The sequence below is a fragment of the Arvicola amphibius genome, chromosome 3 (genome assembly GCF_903992535.2).
Source record: "Arvicola amphibius chromosome 3, mArvAmp1.2, whole genome shotgun sequence".
Taxonomy (NCBI): Eukaryota; Metazoa; Chordata; class Mammalia; order Rodentia; family Cricetidae; genus Arvicola; species Arvicola amphibius.
This window is the reverse complement of record NC_052049.1, coordinates 5,037,044-5,058,944: the sequence shown is the minus strand read 5'-3', so window position 1 is coordinate 5,058,944 and position 21,901 is coordinate 5,037,044. Positions and strand designations below refer to the sequence as shown.

At 46.1% G+C, this 21,901-nt stretch overlaps 1 protein-coding gene across 1 annotated transcript in view; it reads right to left on the bottom strand.

The window, feature by feature from the left end:
* Adcy2 (adenylate cyclase 2) overlaps positions 1-21,901 on the bottom strand; it is a 335,378-nt gene that overhangs the window by 12,233 nt on the left and 301,244 nt on the right. The window contains exons 20-23 of the mRNA XM_038322841.1: positions 18,154-18,312; positions 12,517-12,663; positions 10,448-10,555; positions 74-188 (exon numbers count right to left, since the gene is read on the bottom strand). Coding sequence (XP_038178769.1) covers positions 74-188; positions 10,448-10,555; positions 12,517-12,663; positions 18,154-18,312 — 529 coding nt within the window. The remainder of the gene's footprint in view (positions 1-73; positions 189-10,447; positions 10,556-12,516; positions 12,664-18,153; positions 18,313-21,901) is intronic.

Sequence of the window (21,901 nt, the reverse complement as noted above, 5' to 3'; positions counted from 1 at the left end):
TCACACTGCGTCCTGAAGCTTTATTCCCCACCCCAGGCCTCGGTGCTTGCTCAGATCCCCTGGCACAACATACCCACTCGCAGTTTGAAGTCGTTGAAGGAGTGTTTATTGATGGCATCCAGTTTTGCCACTAGGGCATATGCAAACTCCACCATGGTGCCTATGTGCATGTACTGGCGCTCAGGCTCCTGAAAGAGAGCACAGACATCCAGATAGGGCTGGAATCACAGAACAATGTCATCATCCAGTCATGAGCCAGGCCCCATTCTGAAGGGAGGACTCACCTTTACAGGACATGGTAGGAGAATTAAATCTCATCGCAGGATGTATTTTATCTGAGTCCACTGTTGGGACCAGAGCATGACATGAACCTGTGGAACACATTGTCCCAGCATCCCATGCACCTTCAGGAGAAGGCACTGTGGCTCAGAGATGTGGCCCACCTTAGCTCTGTATTGTTCTTCCCACTAGGCACTAGTACCAGTCAGCTTTGAGGATAGCTGGCTCCTCATTGCCCACATACCGAACCTTATTTGGTCTGACCCAGCTAAGGGCCCCTCCTTCCTTGCTTCTCCCTGGCTCCCAGCTGGAACTGTCCTCCAGGAGCTCTACGGAAGCTGAGAAGGGCTACTTAGATGACAGAGTTCTGCTCTCACCATAAAGTGCAAGCCTACCCTTTTCTGGTGGTAGCTGTCAATCATCCCACAGCAGCTTTCCCCAGTTCTGGTAACACACACCTTTCTTTTGTCTCTCCAGGACACGAGGTGGGCATGCCGCAGGCTGAGTCTTGTGTAGAATTCCTAACCTCTGTACCTCAGAATACGACTTCTTATCGTTGGAAAGAAACCTTTAAACAAGTCATTTAGCAAGGTGACTAGATAGAGCCTTAACCTACAGGATAGGCACTCCTGTAAGAGGAGATTGAGATCAGATGTTCAGAGGGTAGCCATGTAAGGACTCAGGAAGAAGCTACCACCTACAAGCCCAGGACAGAAGCCTCAGGATAAAGTAGCCTCAGCAACACCTTGATTTTGAATGTGTAGTTCAGAATAAGGTAGTGAGCACACACTGCCACCGGTCTGTGGTGTCTGGTAGGAGCCCTTGCAGACCAACATGGGGACTCCTGTCTTCATTCACCCCCGAGTTTTCCATGTTTATTTTTTCCTTTTTCTTGATATATATTGAAGAAAGTTACTCATTTCAAACCAAAATCATTGCTATGACAGATCATTTTTTGTACCATGCATAACATGGTTTTGGGGCTGTCTCCACAGAGGAGGAAGATGGAAACTCACTCTTGGAGGTTCTCTAGGGGTGGGGGGGAAGAACATGGAGACAGTGAACACAAACCATGTATCTGAGGTAATGGAGTGGACATAACCAAAGGAGCAGCCAACAGAACTGCTCAACAGGACAAAGACAACAGGGTTACTTAGTGGATAAGCACAGCAATTCAATTTGGAAAATGGGGAGTTGCCCTGGGAAAGCAGGGGCTCACCTGGGCTCTACAGACTGGGCTGCATGAGCCCTTGTTCTGGGGCCACCCTGGGCACTTCTATTGCTGCCTCTACCAACTGATGCTAATGGCATTCTCTATCTCCAGCTTAAATGACCAAAACACGTCTCTGGGTTTTGGCAAATGTCTCTTGGGGGTAGAGGGTGGGCCAGGGAGAGGATTATTCTGTTGAGAACTGCTGCCCTGAATACTGTAAGCATGGATGGACAAGAGGGTTTACATTTCTCATTCAGAGAGAAAGATTTCTTCAACTCCTTAGCTGGACATAGAAAGAAGACAAAAATGAAACGATGCCATTACCATGACCTTAGGGTTATTATTGCTGAGATGAAGCACCATGGCCACTGCAAATTGGGGAGGAAGGGGCTGATTTGGCTAACACTTCCACATCACTGTCCATCACTGAAGGACATCAGGACAGGAACTTGAACAGGCCAGGAACCTGGAGGCAGGAGCTGATGCAGAGGCCATGGAGGGGAGCTGCTTACTGGCTTGCTCAGCCTGTTTTCTCATAGCACCCAGCACCATCAGTCCAGACATGGCCTGGCACCAGCCACAATGGCTCAGGCCCTCCCTCATCAATCACTATTTAAGAAACATCCTTCAGCCAAAGCCTATGGAGGCATTTTCTCAATTGCTCCAGTCTGTGTCAAGTTGATACAAAGCCAGCCAGCACAACTATAAATCCTTACAAGCAACCCTGAAAGAATAATTGAATGATGTCAGTCGGACTCAAGAAACAGCTTGTCGGCTAGCCTTGGTGGGAATGCAGTGTTTCCTCCTCCTCCTTCTCCTGTTCCTCCTCCTCCTCCTCCTCCTCCTCCTCCTCCTCCTCCTCCTCCTCCTCCTCCTCCTCCTCGTCTTCATCCTTCTCTTTCCTATCCCCATCGCCACTGTATGAATGATGTGCACACAGGGGAACATGTATGAATGATGTGCACACGGGGGAACATGTATGGACAGCATAATGGAGTGGGTTCTTTCCTTCCACGCTTACACAAAGTCTAGAGACTGAACTCATGCCGCCAGGCTTGCAGAAGTGCTTTCTCCTGTCGAGCTACCTCGCCAGTCCAGTTTGCTATTTTTTAAGTACAATGAGACATTATACCAAAGATTGCTAATCCATTTGTCTCGGTGGTTCAGGAGGAACTAGGGTTCGAAGCTTGTGCCATGAGGTGAACACCCTTTGCCTTTAACAGGGCAACACACCATAGAGCCAACAAGCTAGATCTCAAGCGCTAAAGCCCAAACTGTCTAATGTTGTAGACCATAGCACAAACACAACAGATAACAATTGATAACTCAGATGTCAACTCACCAAGTGAATAATTCTCTGATAAAAGAGAACCCTGTTCAGACAAGACTTATGGGACCACAGACTCTAAAAACTGGCTCTTCTGTCAATAAATCCACATGGATAAAACCAGCTCGGGTTGTGACTCTTCCTTTTCCCTTTCCACCAGTCACTTGCTGTACGACTGTGTTCTGTGTTGAGAAACTTCTGGAGTTCAGAGTCCAACCTCCTTGGTTTCTCAGGGACTCAGGATGTTACCCAAGGAGGATTGCTCTCTCTACACGGTGTTCTCAGGAAGACTGACCATACCTCTCAGTTTTCTGCGGTAACCTCTACTCACTTCCCCGGTGGACAAAGAGAGCTCTGTGCTCTATCCTCAGCTTACGCAGAAGGTGCTCTTTGGCTACTGCCTGAGTCAGACTGAAGCAGACTCATCTCTGGAGTCTCCAGCTATCGGATATGTGATTTCTAGGTGAGCACTTAGCTTCTCTTAGCTTTGATTTTCTTATTTATAAAATAAGACAAAAATTAAGCATCTTATAGGGCTTTAGGTAAGGTGAAACATCTGTCTAATTGGACCTAAAACAAGTCACAAATCATGGCTAGTCCTGGGACCTCAGCCAACTATCCATGGCTAGTGAAGTCATGGATCTTAGGTGGTTGTCAGTCCAATGGATGCATCGACAACACAACTTCTGCATTTGAGACTTAGGGAACATAGAAGAAGATAGGGAGGAAATATTGTGATCAGGAAGTAAGTCACTGTACGATTCTACTTCTTAGAAATGACAGGGAAGTGTCGACCATGATATCACGACAATATAACTGTCTAAATAAGACTTGAATAATGACATCACCCAAGACATGCTAATGTGGAAGGGGAAATCCCATGGAGCCTTGCCTCCAAACAAAGAAATACAGGTAACCAATGCCTAATGAGAAGAATTAGTCCTCCCCAGGGATGAGCCCCTTAACTGGTTCTCCAATAGCAAGTGGTCAGCTCTGAAGTCATATGCATACAAGCAACACCACACAGACTCAGCAAGTTGTATTTAAAATTTATGTGTGTATATATATGTGTATGTGTGTTTTATTATTTAATCATACTAATTAAAGCAAAGTGGCCGTGAACTTGAGAGGGAGTAAGCAGAGAACATGGGGAGGAATGGAGACAGAAAGGGAAGGGAGAAATCGTGTAACGAAACTTTAGTTAAAATCTTTAACAAGGAAACGAAAGGATCAAAGCACAGATACAGGTGATGCACTCAGCTCACATCCTTGAAGCTTAGTTAGGGTGTGTCCAGTGTCATTAGGGAGAGTGTGGAGGAGCCTCATCAGCTCACCTGGCGAGAGCAACATCCAGGAGGGGTCTGCAGAAGAGCTAGCTTCCCCTCACTGTGACCAATGCCGGAGACAAACAACATGATGGTGGGTAAAACCGCCCTCTGCTCTGACCAGCGCAGGGAAGTGCGCCATTAGCTGCAGTGGGAAGACACCTGGATGCCTCTCCATTCGGCTAGTGAGCTCCTGCTAGCATCTCCTGTGCGCTCTGAACCCCACTTTGAAACCGCTGCACCCACTCTTCATTTCTACACTTTAATCTGAACAGCAGCCATCACTAAAGGCCCTTGGGCTGGCCATGGTGGAAAAGAATTCACCCGCTGGGTGACCAACAGGCACCTGAGATTCCTAGGGATAGAGCTGGGTGCAGTGGAGGCTGAGTGAGAATATCTCCATACCCTGCTCTGCCAGTGAGCTCCCACTAACGATGCCCTGGATGCGGGAGTGTGGAGCTTTCCCGGGCTCACATGGACCCTGAGGATGAATTGCAGTGGTGATGGAGAACAGAGAGAGGAGACGCCTGCTCCTGGCAGGCGCTGGATGGAGCTGGCCATCCATCTACAGACTGTTCCTCCCCAAGCCTCCATCCTAAGCCCTGATGCCTGTTTGGTTCACATACAGTAAACAAATGAATTAATTTTAAATAACATTCGAATTGCATATTTTAAAATTAAAATCATTAAGAAGAAAGCATGGATGCCAATGTTAAATGCAAAACGAGCAACGGGTGCTTGCACCCCGACCAAACAGGAAGTCCCTATCTCTCCTGCTCTGCTCTCCCCTCCAATTTGTTCCAGCCCTGGCCGGATGTTACCTCTTTCCAAACTTGTTGCTGGTAGAGGTTTGCTGAGCTATTTGTAATTGTGAATCAAAGCTGGAGGCATTGTTCACTACAACAGGAGGTCTCAGGCATGGCACTAAATGAGTTTTCTTCCGTGTGTATTGTCTTTGACTTAAGTTCCTGCTAGAATTAGTGGGAAAACAGATGAAAACTGGTCAAGTAATCGCCAACAGAGGTAACACGGAGGGTGACTGACCAGGTAGGGATAAAGCAGGGGCTTCCTCTGCAGTCGGTGGGGCCTGCAGAGCCAGTCAGAGGCGGAGCAAGAGAGGCTGTGCAGAGCAGCAGAGGACACAGAGGCAGGGAGAACAAGCCACTTCTGCTCCCTGCTCTTCACTGTCACCAGAAAAGCCACAAAGGGTGAAAAAGATCACTCTGCAGTAAAATGGTCTTTAAAAAGGCAGCACTCTGCAAGTCAAGACAATTATCCCCAAACTGCCGGTTGGCTGCTGCAGGTTGAAGTCTTAAAGCCAAGGAAAGGAATCAACATGGCTTGCAAGGATGGGACTTGGTAGAGACTGAGGTCACCAGGGTAAAACTAAGGGCCGAGGAGACAGGCAAGCTCCCAGTTTGGACACGCTGTAGACTTCCTCAGGGGACATTTGTTCATCAGGGCACACGTCACAGGATGGTGGAGCAGGCTAGAATTCAAGTCTCTTCTTTGGAGCATTTTCTCTCTTAACAAATGCCTGTTTCTCTTACAAACTACAATCAGCTCTCAAAGGTAATGCAAGCTTCTGGTCACACTGTCTTAGTGATTTAAATTAGAATTCACCATTTCCTTTTAAAAGCACAAATAGAGTCGAGCAGGGGCTGATACCAAAGCCGGGCCCAGCTGAGCGCTGACAGGCCCCTTTGCAGTAATTGGTGGCTAGATGTAGTTCTGCCAACAGACAATGCCGAGGCAATCTTAAATAAAGACCAAATTCCAAAAGGCCACAATTCTGATAATTTTGTTTCTTTTTTGATTTAAGAAAATCCAACTACTTCTTTAAAAAGTCCACATATTTTGCAAATTGAATGTTTGGCTATGAAAACTAAACATCTGGTCACATAAATATATTTTGTTTATAACTTTAGAAACAGTATTAAGCACATTTTAGAGACATGGCATTCTTTTTTTTTTAAGAAAAATAACATTCGTATTGACATTTATCAAGAAAGCCATATTTTACCTCACAAAATGCAATGAACTTTGCTTTTCAGACAGAAAGCCATCTTTGTCTGACCTGCTGAGATTCTAATTAAAATTTGTAATCACGAATGGCTTGTATTGGGTAGGAGTCTCCTGCATGGATATGATGGCATATAATATTTCATTTATGCCCCAGAAGTGCTTATCTCAGTTCCGCCAGACGACAATGATATCATTAGTGGAAAACAGTCTGTACTGCCATTATTAGCACTTTTATTGCCTATGGAGACCGTGGAGTCTATTAAATATTCTGAATAGTAAATGCCATCTTCCCAAGAGTCTTAGGAAAAGAGGTTTATATATAAGGAGCCTTATGAAATATGTTCTCGCTTTATAAATAAGGAGACAGATGCAGAAAGCCAGCTGTTTCTATCCAGGCTGAAAGCCATCACTGGTGAACCACAATGCCCACTCAGAAGTAGAATCCAGATCAGGCACAAGAGTACATACATGTTCAGGGATATAGTTCATGAGGGTAGAGGGATGGGGCTCCGAGTAGAGGTGAACGGCTAAGGCTAACAAGAAGCGGAGAAGCCTGAAGATGGTGTTCACACTCAGGCTCAGGAGCTAACACAGCAGGTGGGGAGCATCAAGCAAGAGCAGAAGAGGAGTGGAGGGCAAGGCAGATTAGGAGCAGCTGTATAGACTTCTAGACTGATAAGAGGCCTCCATGCCCCCTTAGGACACTGGCCCACAACCTGCCCTATGTGTCTTGCTCTCATTGCAAATTTTGTCAAGTCTGTGGCGGCTCTTTGCCAGTCTCTCTAACTATGGAATGTTTCAGAGAGTTTGTCATTTCACCTTTGGATTGTGACAGCCCTCACCAGACACGCCAAGCCTCCACTTTTGGATTTGTGGCCTCCGTCTGCTGTGCTCAGTTGTGTCAGACCATGGGGACTCAGACAGATGGGTTCTCACAGTGCTATGCTGGGCATCTCAGCACCCGCAGCAAAGGAAGCCTGCCTGTCCACACACTAGGATTTTCACATTTAATAGCTAAGGTTTGCCAGGTCAGTGAAGACATTGACAAAATCTATTTGTTTCTATTAGAACAGAAAGTAAAATCTTTTTTTTTTTTTTTTATTTTTCGAGACAGGGTTTCCCTGTAGTTTCTAGAGCCTGTCCTGGACCTAGCTCTTGTAGACCAGGCTGGTCTCGAACTCACAGAGATCCGCCTGCCTCTGCCTCCTGAGTGCTGGGATTAAAGGCGTGCGCCACCACCGCCTGGCTAGAAAGTAAAATCTTAAAACGAGTTCTGCTTTGGTTATACATGAGATACTTACATTTAAGTGATGCTGCATTTAAAAACCTCTATTTCATATTTTACATTTTTTTACTTCAACACATCACTGTAATATGGGAAAACACAAGCTGTTAAAAATGGGCAAGACCGTGCACAGGGCTACACTGCTCTTTCACCCCAGGCTCTAAGCTGGATTGGGAGGCTTCTACTGAGAGTCTAAGGGTAGGAATCCATTAGGTTTCTTTTACTTTGTCTCCTTCTTTTCCCCATTGATCAATTAGTACAGCCATTAGACTAAGTCTCTGAAAGAAATCACCTGAGGAGGACACATGACCCATCTAGTCAGAATAATTTGAGAGTTATCTCTACTGCTGGTGTTGTTGTGGTTTGAATGGGAATAACTCCACAAGTCAATATGCTTGAATGCCTGGTCCCAAGAATGTTTGAGGGACTAGGATTGAGGCCTTGTTGAGTACGAATGAGGGTAGGCTTTGAGGTTTCACAAGCCCATGCCTTTCCAGTTCCTTCTCCTTCTCTTTCTTTGTCCCATGGTTGCTGTTTCAACATGGAAGCTCTCAGCTCCTGGTCCAATGCCAGGGCTGCTGGCCTGCTGCCAGGCTCTCCGCCATGATGGTCGTGGAATTACCATCTAAAGCTGTAAGCAAGCCCCTAGTTGAGTGTTTTCTTGTATAAGAAATGAAAGCGTCTACTCACAGCCGAAGAAAACTAAAACTAATACAGCTGGGTAGTTTCTAGTGTTGTTGTTGTTGTTGTTGTTCTGTTTGTCAACATGACTCTTCCATTTGGGACATTTGGGAAGAGGAACTCTCAATTAAGAAAATGCCTCCATCATATTGGCCTGTAGACAAGACTGTGGCAGCATTTTCTTGACTGATGATTGATGTGGGAAGATCCAGAGCACTGTGGGTGGTGTCGCCCCCGAGCACTGTGGGTGGTGTCGCCCCCCCAAGCACGTGGTCCTAGGTGGTATAAGGAAGTGGACTAAGCAGCCAGGAAGCCGAACCCCACCATGGCCTGTGCCTCCGATCTTCCTCCACGTTCCTGCCTTGATTTTGACCTGATTTCCCTGGATGATTACAAACTTAAGATGAAATAAACCCTTTCTTCCTCCAAGTTATGTTTAGCCATGGTGGTTTACCACAGTCGTAGAAACCCTGCGATGCCTCCTCTTGAGTCGGGAACCCTCTTCCCACCCTCTACTCATGACTGTTAGGATGGGAACAGACCTGCCTGATACTTCATGAGAATTTGTTTTATCAGGGCCCGGGTTGCCCCTCAGTTCTTCCAATGGAGGTGTGGGTGAACCGAGAATGTGGGACTCAGCCCTTCCTGTCTCCGAATTCCCCCTACTTTCAGGAGACTGTGGTTTTGGTGGGTCCCGTTCCTCTGTGCGACACCCATCATAGAGCTGGCTGCGTGTGAAACTATGCTGAATACCACTGGGGATGCCTACTCTCCTGATAAGGTGGGAACCCTGCAAATTACGCAAATTTGTCTACATTAACACAGAAACAAAACACTGCAAGAGAAAAATCTCTCAGGCTCCATCCTAATGAAAGAGATATCTTGATAGAGGGAGCCATTAAGGGGTTAGGGAGAAATCTGGTGCTAGAGAAATTCCCAGGAATCCACAAGGATGACCCCAACTAAGACTCCTAGCAATAGTGGAGAGGGTGCCTGAACTGGCCATCTACTGTAATCAGATAGGTGAACACCTAATAACTGTCATCAAAGAACCTTCATCCAGTAACTGATGGAAGCAGATCCAGAGATCCACAGCCAAGTCGAGCTCTGGGAATCCAGTTGAAGAGAGGGAGGAGGGAATATATGAGCAAGGGATGCCAAGATCATGGAGGGAAAAGTCTATAGAGACAGCTGAACCAAGCTCATGGAAATTCGTGAATTATACACTGGCAGCTCTGGGACCTCCACTCCTGCAAGTGGGAGACAGTTGTGTAGCTTAGTCTATGTGAGGGATCCTTTGCAGTGGGACCAGGCTCTATCCCTGGTGCATGAGCTAGCTTTCTGAAGTTCATGCTCTATGGAGGGATACCACGCTCAGTCTTAATGCTGTGGGGATGGACCTGATCCTGACCCAACTTAATGTGCCAGGCTTTGTTGACTCCCCATGGGAGGCCTTACCTTTTGGGAAGAGTGGATGGGGGGGTGGGCTGGGGAGAGGAGAGTGAGGAGGAGGGGTGGGAGGGAGAACTATGGTTGGAATGCAAATTGAAATTTAAAAAAAAATTAAAAAAAGAGAAAAATCTCCGCTCCTGGTTGACTGAAAATACTCACAGGTCACTGGCCTAGGGGAAAACCTATTACTATTTTCCTGCTAAAGGAACATAGCAGTCAAATGACTCTTAATGATATATCGCTATACTCACAGGCAGAGCATTCTCAACCCTCATCAGAAACGTTTCGATTTGTAGTAGACGGGGGAATTAGCGAAGAGACCTGGGACAGGGCACTGCGCAGAGAGTGGGAGGCTCCGGAGCACTCAGCCTTAACATGTCTATTTGTTGGGGATCAATCAACTATTGTTTCATTATCTGTCTATTTATCTGGTATCAATCAACCATTGATTGTTTTATCTTCTAGAATCAGAGTTCAGAGAACTCTAAAAAGTTTCCAGAGCCGGGCGGTGGTGGCGCACGCCTTTAATCCCAGCACTCGGGAGGCAGAGGCAGGCGGATCTCTGAGTTTGAGGCCAGCCTGGTCTACAAGAGCTAGTTCCAGGACAGGCTCTAGAAACTACAGGGAAACCCTGTCTCGAAAAACCAAAAAAAAAAAAAAAAAAAAAAAAAAAAAAAAAAAAAAAAAAAAGTTTCCAGAGCTCCTTTTTTTTTTTTTATTTTTTTTTATTTTTTTTTTATTATTCTCTTAGGACTATGAACATTCAACTTTGGGCAATACACACGGTAGAGTTTTGGGTCTGGCTACAGGGTGGCTCCTGGACACAAGCACCCTTAGGCAGTTGACATGTGTGCACCTACCTGGGCATGCTCCTGGCTGGGCACAGCGCTCAGACCCGTGGCCGCCATGTATGTGCTACCGATGGTCTTGATCTTTTCAACACCACTGAACTTTGGCTTGGAAAGCAGCTGCAGAGCAATGACAACCATCGTTACTCAGCCGGGCGCTGACTTGAATCCCCTGCTCTACCGAGCCATTTCTGGATCCTAGGCCACAGTAAAGGGCATGCCACTCTCCCACCTGAGCATGCTGGGAGCAGACATCACCTTACGGGAAGAGAGTGCAAGGATGTGCTTGTAATACACACAGATTGCCTGTCAGAGTTAGGGAAGGAACCAGGATAAATTACGATGCGGGAAACAGGTTGCAAATAAATCTCCAGTTCCATGCATAAAAGGCACAAATACAACACCGATTCGGTGTGTAAGGTCTTCCCTGCAGGGCCTGCAAGGCTTTGGCAGCTGAGCACTTGAAGTGAGGAGAATGAGATCCCCAACTAAAGACCTCACCCTTCCATCAGCCCCCCCCCCCATCTCAACTGGTCTCAGTACCAGTTCCAGGCTTCTGTATTCACCCTCATTCTGGTATGGTGGGAAGGCTGTGGGAAGCATAGGGATGGGAGGGGACTCTGGAGGGCAGGCTCAAATGAACAGCACCCACCAAAGACCAGGAGAATTTTCTGGCTGCTTTCTTGTTACTCTGCTAGTCAGAGACTATTCTTCCATGCTTACTGATAACAACCTTCAAGCATGTGAGAAAACCCGCGTGTCACGTATCCACACAGCTACTGCACTCACTCGTCAGGACAGGGAAGCCTGCACCGTGCTGCAGGCAAGCTGGAGCTAACACGCCACTGCGTTCCACTGTACACATGGTGTAAGAGCAGAAGGCTTTTATTGTCATGATTCCTCCATGAACATCTGGAGGGAACTCATGTGGAAATGGGGTAGGGAGGACACAGGAACTGCACAGCTCTGAAACCATCATGCTATACAGTGTCCTCATGTATGCCAAGGCTTCATGAATCAGGACAAACACACACTCACAGATGACAAATGTCTTCTGTTTTGTCTAATATTGATATGAGGAGAGCAGCTGCAATGGCCTTGAAATCACAGGTGTGGGTTTTTCTTTCTTACCAGAAAATAGGACATATTATTCTCTAATAGACAGAAGATTACAAGGTGAAAAATGATACCTATTTCGATGTCTAACAATATGCCATGTCCCCTCTGGAAAATGATATAATACCCACACATGGATTGCTTTGTCAACAGCAAAGCACGTCATTCATATACAGCTCAATTTGGTGTCTGCCAGAGGCCTTGAAATAGACAGTGATGCCGATAATCCACTGCAATAAATAGATTATGTTTTAATATATAAAGGGATGAGTAAGTATTTTCCTTGGAGGTTAAGCCTTTCTAGAAAGTCTTACTAATGACTTAAATGCAGATGTTAGTAGTTGTCCCTTGCAGTTACATTACTTTTAAAATAAAGTGTATTTTTTCCCCAAATTACCCAGTAAACAAGGCACAGAATATATGTCTTGAGCTCAAATTACCAAAAGTTAGGTGGTCCCAAAAGCTTGTAAAAGAGTTGGGGACAACTCCTGTTCCCACTGTTAGGAGACCCATAAGAGGAACAAGCTACAGAACTATAACATGCATGTAGAGTGCCTAGATCAGCTCCAGGCAGGCTTCCTTGTTGTTGGGTCAATCTCTGTGAGCTCCTATGAGCCCAGATCAGTTACTTCTCACACTGGGTTTCCTTGCCCAGCGTCATACTCGGGGAGGTGTTTAGTCTTACTGCAACTTAATATGTCATGTTTTGGGGATAGCCAAGGGAGACCCGCCCTTTCCTAAACAGAAATCAGAAGTGGATTTGGGGTGAGAACAGAGAGGGTGTGGTAGGGGCAGGGTGAGGAAGAAGAAGAGGGTGGAGAAACTGAAAAAAAGGAAAGGAAAGTTATTTGGAAGGGCAAGTCTGACGGTATGATGTCACCGTCCTGAACTAACTGCAACTGTATAGGAAGCATACGCTGTGGGGTTGGGGCATCCCTGCTCTTCAGGTAAGCCTCAGCACTTACATCATCAAAGTCAGCAATGATCTCATTCAGGAGCCGAAGGCATTCCAAGCCTTCCTTGTTCACGTCTGATTCCGTGTAGAATTCCTTGAAGTCCGGGATGGAGGCAAACATGACACAGACACAGTCATAGGACTGGTGGTACAGCTCCTGCCAAGAGACAGAGAGGATGTGAGCGTTCACTGGCCTCCACACAGAGGAGGACTTGTGGAGATGGCGGTGCCCACGGAGAGTGGGACCCTCCTCCTGCCGGACACGCAGACAGCACAGACACTCAAGTGCTGCTTCCACTCAGGAATATCCATCTGTTTTAATGGAACCTCTCCATACTACCCGGAAGATGCTATTGATACGCATGCCCTGTTTACCTGCGATAGCCCAGTCCTGGACCCTCCCACAGCTGCCAGTGAGACAGATAAACCTCTCAAACACAGGTACAAGTTCCATCGGCCACCAGCTATCAGTCGGAGTCCTTGAGTAAAACCTGTCCTCTCTGCTTCAGACAGGTGTAATCTATCAGAGGCTGGGCTAGGACAAAATGCCCTTCAGCCAACTGAAGGGAAGCAAGAGCCATTCCTCAAAGAACAATACTATAATAAAATAGTGTGTTAAGGCCTGATCCTTTGGAAGTAAGTCTGTTTTTCCCTCTTTATTGGGCCTTGCAAAGAAGATAAAACTATTCAAGTGAGTCCTTCAATTGCACCAGGAAGAAAGAATGGAGCCCCTCAGGCCCCCTTATTCACATGGCCTGAAATCCCAGATGCATCTCATTGAAAAATCCTTCCACTTCAAGTAGAGAGAGACTCCAGTCCTTTGTGGAAGGGCAGCAAAACCACAGCATCCTGCCCTCACAGTGGCAAGGCATCTCCATTGTTCCCTTGTTGTATAGTGAAACCCTCAAGTTCAATGGATTCAGAAAGGGGGGGGGCTGTAGGTGGGCTCATCCCAAGTGCAGAGAACCTGTCTGCAGCACAGGCAGCACAGCCTGGTGCACTGGGGTTTATGGTGCAGCATAGGAAAGTCTCACTTGGCCCTGAAGTGTGAGGAGACTTCAGTTAAACCAGACAGACGGCCTCTGAGTGGGAGCAGCACTCCAGTGGCTGGTGCTGCTCATGTGCTCGGGGTGGGAGACAGGGGGCTACTCTGTGCACATCGCCAGCGAGCTCTGCTCCCCTGGCAGATAGGCCAATCCTTTGGCAGGGTGCACACTTAAAGAGCATCATAATTCAAGGTTCAGGCTCCTCTCAGAGGGACAATTTTTATTTTATTTTATTTATTTATTTACTTCAAGCTCAGCCTCATAATAAACACTTCAGGGCATGGCAACGCAAAGGCAGGTCACAATAGCTTCAAGGAGAAGAAGATTCATGCCAAGACCTTATTCCCAGGACCTGTCATGTGTAGCGCTTTCAGCTACTGTCTCCACATCCGTGAATGTGCAAGAACAATGGTATCAAGGATCTCCTGACTTCCTAGCACTCAGTGTGGCCCGGCCTGCAGCGCAGATCTCTTTAGAGCTCTTGTGTGAACTGAACTTCCTGTCCTGTGTAGATGACTTGACATATATGAGACTCCCAAGGCCAGGTTCCAGGAATGCTGGCTACTGCTCGGGCATCCGGGCACCAGAGAAGAGGTAACAGCTGGGAGCCCATTTTGGTTAAGACCATTTAATATGCATCCTAAAAGACGCACCGACTCTTTGCTCAAGTCTAAGGGGACATTTAGCAACACTAGGAACCGTTTTCTGTGCATTATCCCCTCCCCTGACAGGCATAGGTGGGTTAACAGCCATCACATATGGCGTGCCCATTTCATGATAGGATGTTCACCTCTGTCAACACAACACTTTCAATAATACACACGGCTGCGATCCTACCACGTTCATGCTATTAGTTTTTCTCTACAGATAAGGAAACTGAGGCACAGAGCAATGGCATTAGTTGTGCAAAGCTGCAATTACTCGTGTAAACTGGTCTTGTTCCTCATGGCCTGTCAGTATTCCTTCTCATCCTCGGTCCCTGAGAAACACCCAGCCTCTTGACTTTCCAACATCCTGTCTGTCTAGTTCTAGTCCCAGCGTCCCAGCCCTGTGGGCCTCGTCACTCAATCATACTTTCTTCTTGGCATTTTCAAATGTCAGGGCTCACCATCTATTTCCTGAGTTTCCTGGGACCATTCAGGGCCCTAAATCAGTCAGTACTAAGCCCTAGGTTATGGGAGGGGCCCCACTCTGCCCTTACAGTAAAAGTCTCATTTTCACGACATTCTCTCCTCTTCCAGCGTCTGGTCTCCTAGTCAGTTCCAGACTGGCCAAAACCTATAACTGAGTTTCAAGTAGAGCATGCGCAGGCTCGGCCCACTTTTCAGTGCTTTGTTTGAGAGACAACAGCTAATGTCCGTAGTGTCACAGCCCAAGAGTCCCTGCAACGCCCTGTTCCACAAACATGCATACATATATGTACCCATACAAACACTGGAGAGAAATGACCAGGTTTATCAGGGACACAGATAAGCCAACCAAATACATCGTCCCCAAAGAGACTAGAGGTTGGGGAGATAAACAAACACATGTACCATAAAAGCAACTGTGGTGGCTGCGGCTTATCCCAGCATTGGTAACGTGTGGGCATCTCACCCGGCTGGAAGGAGTTTGGTGTGCTCTACAAAGTTTCTGGAGTTTGCTGCTATTTCTTCTTCCTGGTCTAAGCTACTTCACCAGGGCCTCTGGTCTTGCCCATTACTCTACTGATGCGTGTATAGATTGTTTAGTGCTGTGATCCTAAACTGTCCATTAATGGCTAATTTGTTAGGGGCTCCTAATTAGCATCTCCTGAAAGTGCAGTGCAAACCAATCTATTGTTCTCATAGCTTATCTTATGGATGCCATGGGCATTGGGCTGGGAGTCCTCCAAGGGCTCTTGTGTACAAAGTATATCCCCAGAATGTCTGCTGATCAAGACTTGGCTCCCTGAAGGAGGCTGCCTGGATGAACTTGCACATAACCCCCTTCACCTGGATCCTCAGAACAACCTGACTGGGTTGAGGTACACCCGGGGAAGCTGTGCGGCACCCCATTGGCCATGTCTGTGAAGAGGCTTTCAGATGATTACAGCATGAGGGCTCTGACCTCATAGATGAATTAATCCCTTGGTGGATCATTCTGGTCATTCCCAGAAGGCAGTGGATATGAAGGGGTAAGGCCACCAGAGGAGGCATGTCACTGGGAGTGTCTCCTTGGGGCTACCGCATGCTCTGGCTCCTCATTTTACCTGCTCTTTCGTCTCAGTCATGGACTGAATCTCTTAAAACCATGAACAAAAATGGACCTTTCTCCCCTTTAACTTGTGCTCTGGTATTTCGCCCACAGGGACACAAAAGGGACCAGGGTTATTGAAGAAGAAGAGAAACTGTGCTTGGAGGCTTGCATGGAATCAACACACAGGGAGGATAAAGGGAGGAAGCTGTACTGCTGCCCTGGCCCAGGATACTTCAAGGAGGGACAGCCCTGGGCTGTGGTGCTTCCCTCTGGGTCCAGGGTTTCCCTCCAGTCCTTCCACGCAGCCCAGAATCTTCTCCCCTGTCACCTGCTGCTTTCATCTCCCAGTTTCTAGTACTTTCTTTTCAGATTCAGGGATCCCTCCCTAACAGCGGCCTCCCCAGAGCCTGAAAGCCACACTCCTGATACGTGTTGACAGACAGACTGCTGTCCCCTGGCATGGCCATTCTGTCCTGTCCATTTCTGTGTCTTGGGCAGCACCAGCTGGCTCACATGGCCGCAGCAGAAGCAGGCTAAATTTAGGAACTGAACGAGCAGATTAGCAAGATGATCAGTGGGCAACAGCGCTTGGTGTGCAAGCCTGCAAAACACACGTAGATGGAGAGAACCAGCTCCCCAAAGCTGCCCTCTGACCTCCACATGCACACGTGACACACGCACACCTTCACACAACCAGTCACATGACATACAACAATAAATAAATAAAACCTGGGAACAGCCAGAGGTATAAGAGACTTCCGTACCACTAAACCAATTTCTTAATCTGTGCAGTGACTTAATTGCTTGTGGTTTCTGAGAAAGCTGCTTAGGTCGGGGGACACAGGTGACGAGGAGGAGAGCATGCTTTGATGCTTTGGCAGGACCACTACGCCCTGTATCCCTGGACGTCTTGGCTGCTGCCCCTCATATGGTTATTTTTTAATTGCCTACATCAAAACTTATTTTGTTTGTAAATTATGAGTTCACTTTTCTAAGAATACATCTCTGGGGCATAAATGCAATACATTAAGCTTCACTAAATCTGCAATAAAATCAACACGAATTATAGTATCAGGGGGAAGAGGCATAAGGAAAAAGCGGTGGATGGGAGCCACGAAAGGTCTGTTAGTGAAACCCGCTCTCCATTCTCAGCATGGGTGTAAGCGGCTCCAAGCTCCTCACAAGAGGATGCGCAGCAGCCTGTTCACTCAGGTTGAGTTTATCTGGTAATGAGTTCATCTGTCCAGTTTCCCTCTGCTGCCTTCCTTCATAATCCTCTCCCAAACCTCAGCACAAATCTCCTGTGGAGAAGACGGCTCAGCCGTCTCTGAAAGCGCAGGGCATCACGCTGGCAGTGCTAACCTAATACTTGAAATTATGTACAATTGTGGATCTGTCTGCTTTCTCTTGCTTCTCAGCAGAACATTTCATTGCCTAGGCCACTTGCAAATTTCATTGACACAATCTTTCCAAGTCTGCTGAGCATCCTCAAATGCCCATTTCTCTCATTCAAGGAGGGCAGACTCAGGTCTGTGGGCGCTTCTACGGAAAGCTCTTATACCTGCCAGTCTCATAAATTAGCTCATTGTCATTGAGATTCCAAGGCCTTGAAAGTCTCCTGAGGAACCTGACAGCATGGCTCTGGCTTATTTGGGCCTCCTGACCTGGACTCTATCACACGGGTGTTGGTGAAGAAAGTATCCTTCATGGTTGGGGAGAGAGACGTGGTCAATTAGGGGGCTTATTTGGGAATGCTGAGCCTCTTAATATGCATTCAGAACTTTCCATGCTTAAGGAAGAAATTCTAAGTTGCAATTGACTGCACATGTGTGTGCCTCTGTACTTGCCACAGTGTGAGCCTACTGAAGTCAGAGGAGAACTAGTGGAGTTGGCTTTCTCTTTCTACCACATGGGCCCCAGAGACTGAACTCAAGTCATCAGGCCTGGTAGCAATCACCTTTACCTATGAGTCATCTCACCAGCCTGGAAGAAATTCTTAAGAACAAATTATTTATTGCTTAGATATTAGAAGATTTTATTTTCCGAGACATGGTCTCACATCGTCCTTTCCTTACTCAAGGCTAGCCTTGGATTTGTTGTGCAGCTGAAGATGGTTTTCAACTTCTGATGCCCCTGCCTCCACTTCTTAGGCGCTGAGATCACAGGTATGAGTCATCCCATCTATGAACTTAGGACCTCAAGAATGCTAGGCAAGCATTCTAGTAACCAAGATACATCTCTTCGCTTCCCCTGATGTCTCTATGGATAGTCAACATCCTCTTGAAATGGAACACATCAGGCCGACCGTGGACACGCTGCATATCCAGTGTATAGCGCCTCCAAACCCACCCTGACCCCGACCGACCCCAGTCTGCCCATCTGACCTCGTTTTTCAGGCTCCTGGCCAGGAAGTGTTCGGCCACGTGTGCGGGAAGCACGTTCTCGAGCAGCACTCGGTTCAGGTTCTCCATGGTCTCTATCTCCTCCCGCTCTTTTTGGAACTTGTTCTTCCATAGGAAGTCTAACCTACAGTAATATTCACTCTGTTACAAGAGGACACAGAGGTGAAGAAACAATAGGCATCTTGTCCTGCCAGAGTGGAGGTCATAAAGAGAAATCAAAACAAGAAGAACAAAGCGGCACAAAACGGAACTGTCGCCCTCCCCACAGAGCCTCCCCCCCCCTGTCCCACCCAAGTATCTGTCAATCACCTCATAAAACAGATTTGCAAAGAGCAGACTGAGGGGTGTGCGGGCCTCGGCAACAGGGGCCTAGGGGCTTTGCAGGCTGATAAGTTAGTACGACTGTTAGCTCCCCTCTAGACTGCCAAGACTCAGCTCGAGCTACTCTTTGAGCAGCTTAGTAGCATGAAAATAATGAATAAATAAGAAATCATGGTGCTTGCTAGACAATGATTTGCACCACATAAGGAACACTTTAAATATGTGGTAATTAGTCCTTAGAATTTACAAAGCAGTCTCTCCTACCACAATTATAGAGTTGTTCATTCAATATGGATTTTTTGTTTATCACTGCACTGTGTATTAAGAATGGCAGGATATTGTAGATAAGAGTGTACATTGACATTATTGAATTAGAAAAGGGCCACTGGAAAAACATATGTGTTCATGACTTATCATGTATTAAAATATAATACAAAAGTATATCAGCCAGTTATGATTAATATTGTAGAAATGGAGAAACTTATTAGCTGACAGTGACTCTGTCCTTGCCAGCATTTCATGTCTCCTGTGATACACTGAGCGTAACACAACAGCCTTGAGGGGAACCTGTCAAAGGTGGGTTTCATGAAGAGGGAGACTTTCAGACAGAGAATAAGCTATTAACACATAAATGCAAAGGAGAGTGAAACTAAGCATTTGCTGCTGTACTGGTTTGATTAATTATAAAAATTACAGCGTGCGCGCGCGCTCGCGCGTGCGCGCGCGCACACACACACACACACACACACACACTCAAGCACAAGTAAGGATTCTAGAAAAAAGCCCACACTTCAGCTTGACAGACAACAATCCTTCATTAATCAGTTTGATCCAAACTACACGTGATACATCAAGAAGCATTTCCTTCTTTGGTGTAGCATCTATTTTCACCTTGCACAGTGAGGCAGTTTCAAAAATGAACCTATGAGAAGTTTTATATTTAAAGTCAAATTTCTCACACACCGTATTAATAGACACTGTGCCATTCACCAACTGTAAAAGCCCTTTATCTTGGAGAATGCAACCTCTATTTGGAATCTGCAGGCAACTGGGCAGTGCAGTTGGGTTTTAGCTAGAAGGAGCAGGGCATGGTGGGGTATCAAGAAGACACGGGGGAATATCCAAAGTCAGGCATAAAGGAAAGCAATGTAAATGAGACCACCTCCCAGCCCACTCAGGTAGTAAGCCTGCTGCACCTAAGTCTCAAGGCTCCCACGAGCCACAGCAAGAGGCTGCTCAGGCATGTCTATGGCACCACAGGCAAATATTTTGTTAGTCTCCTATTGGAAGGACATCAGTAATTTGGAAATATCTGCTAAGTGATTATTTGCTCATCTTTCTATGTATCTATGCGTCATAAGATAGTCTATCATCTACTATCTACCTATGTGTCCACCTACATACCTTCCTATTACAGTCTGGATATGGTTTACACGAATCCCTGACAGGTTTAAGAGTTAGAAATTTGGTCTTCAGTGTGGTGATAATGGCACGGAACCTTCAAGACACGAGGGTAGTTTGACGGGAGGTCCTCTAGTTACTGGAGGTACCTCCTTTGATGAGACTGTGAGGTGTGGAAGACTATCTAGCTTTCTATTTTGTGATAAAATCTTTGTTGCCACACACTTGTAGTACAATGTGATGCAATCAAGATGGATTTCACTACTGCAGAGAGTGCCAGGGCCTTGCCCTTCAATGTCTAAAACTTTGAGACATATAATAAACTTTTTTTTTGTTTACAAATGTAGCCTCTCTCTCTCTCTCATCTATCTATCTATCTATCTATCTATCTATCTATCTATCTATCATCTATCTATCTATCTATCTATCTATCTATCTATCTATCATCTATCTATCTATCTATCTATCTATCTATCTATCTATCTATCATCTATCCATCTATCATCTATTTATCTATCCATCCACCATTTATTACATTATATCATAGCTCTTTCTGCATATGTTAATTATGTACTCAACCTATACTATCAATATCAGTCAATCATTTATATCTATTCATGCATCCACTCATCCATTCACCAGTCCATCTATCCATTGTACTAGTTTCTCAAGCAATGAAAACTGCTTTAGATTCTCTCTTTTGTGTATAAGCACTGTTCCCAAGAGAAACTCATGCTGAAGGCCACAAAAGGAAATCAAATATCTCTCTCTCAAACTAGTAATGAACTGAACAGTTCCAAGCCCTGCATCCTGAGAGTCATGACTACTATCTTACTACTTGGACATGTGTATATGTTGATATATTTGATAAACTTATCTTGAAGTTAAGTTGGGTCTTAAATTAAATAGCTGTTATCTCTGTAAGATAGCATGAGAACATTATCTTTTACCTGAGAATGGAGATTTGATACAGAGCCATGGGGATGGCCATGTGAGACATTAAGCAGAGAGCTAGGACTAAGGCGCGGTCTAGGTGACTATGGGGCGGGCAGAGCTGATGAGAGGAGCTAAAGAGATCCCTGATCCCCTTGTGGAGCACAGTGGAAGTTCCGCTCAGCCTCCTTGAGCCACAGTTTAGCTCTGTAAACTCCCTTTTCCTCAGACAGCCACCATCTCTCAAATTGTGTCAGGCAGGGAGCGCATCACAAGTGTTTGGCGACCCTCAGTGCTGTGTCACAGCAAGCCTCATAGCAGGTTCATGCTCTACCCTATTTCCAAAACCCACCTCAAGGAATGAAAAGGCTTCCTGTCTGCCTTCTAGGACAAAATCAGGGGTAATGGGGTAGGGTTGACTCATCTTTGGGTCCAGACACCCGAACAAAATGTCATCAGCCTCACTGTGGGTTCACAGAGACTGCTCTGCTTCATGCTAGGAATGCACCTCAATTGCTACACAGACTTGACATGCAGCATGCTACAGTTTAAACTAGAGGAAATATGGGCTTCTTCCATATTCTTAATTTAGCCCTTCATTGGCCCAATTAGACTCATAAACTAAATTTTTAATACAGCAAGTGTTACTGTAGATTTTGTACAAGAGATTGGATGTTTTCTTTAATTTTCTTAGATGTATTTATTTTATGTGTATGTGCATGTGCCTACAGAAATGTCTGTGTACTATGTGTGTGCCTGGTGCCTGAGGAAGCTAGAATAGGGGCACTGAATCCTCTTGAATCAGAGGTAAAGATGGCTGTGAGTCACCACGTATGTATTGGAAACTAAACCTGGATCTTCTGTAAGAGCCAAAATATCCTTAACTCCTGAGCCAACTTCCCAGCCTGGTCAATGCTTTCCTAAAGCTTATATAACTAGAGTGAGCCTTAGGCTGCTGATTTACTCAGAAAGCAAACATATCTCTATTGCCTCAGGAGAAGGTGGCCATGGGTAAAGGAGACCACACACCCTTAAAGGTAGCTTGCAAAATGCCTATTCTTCTGTGTGATAAACA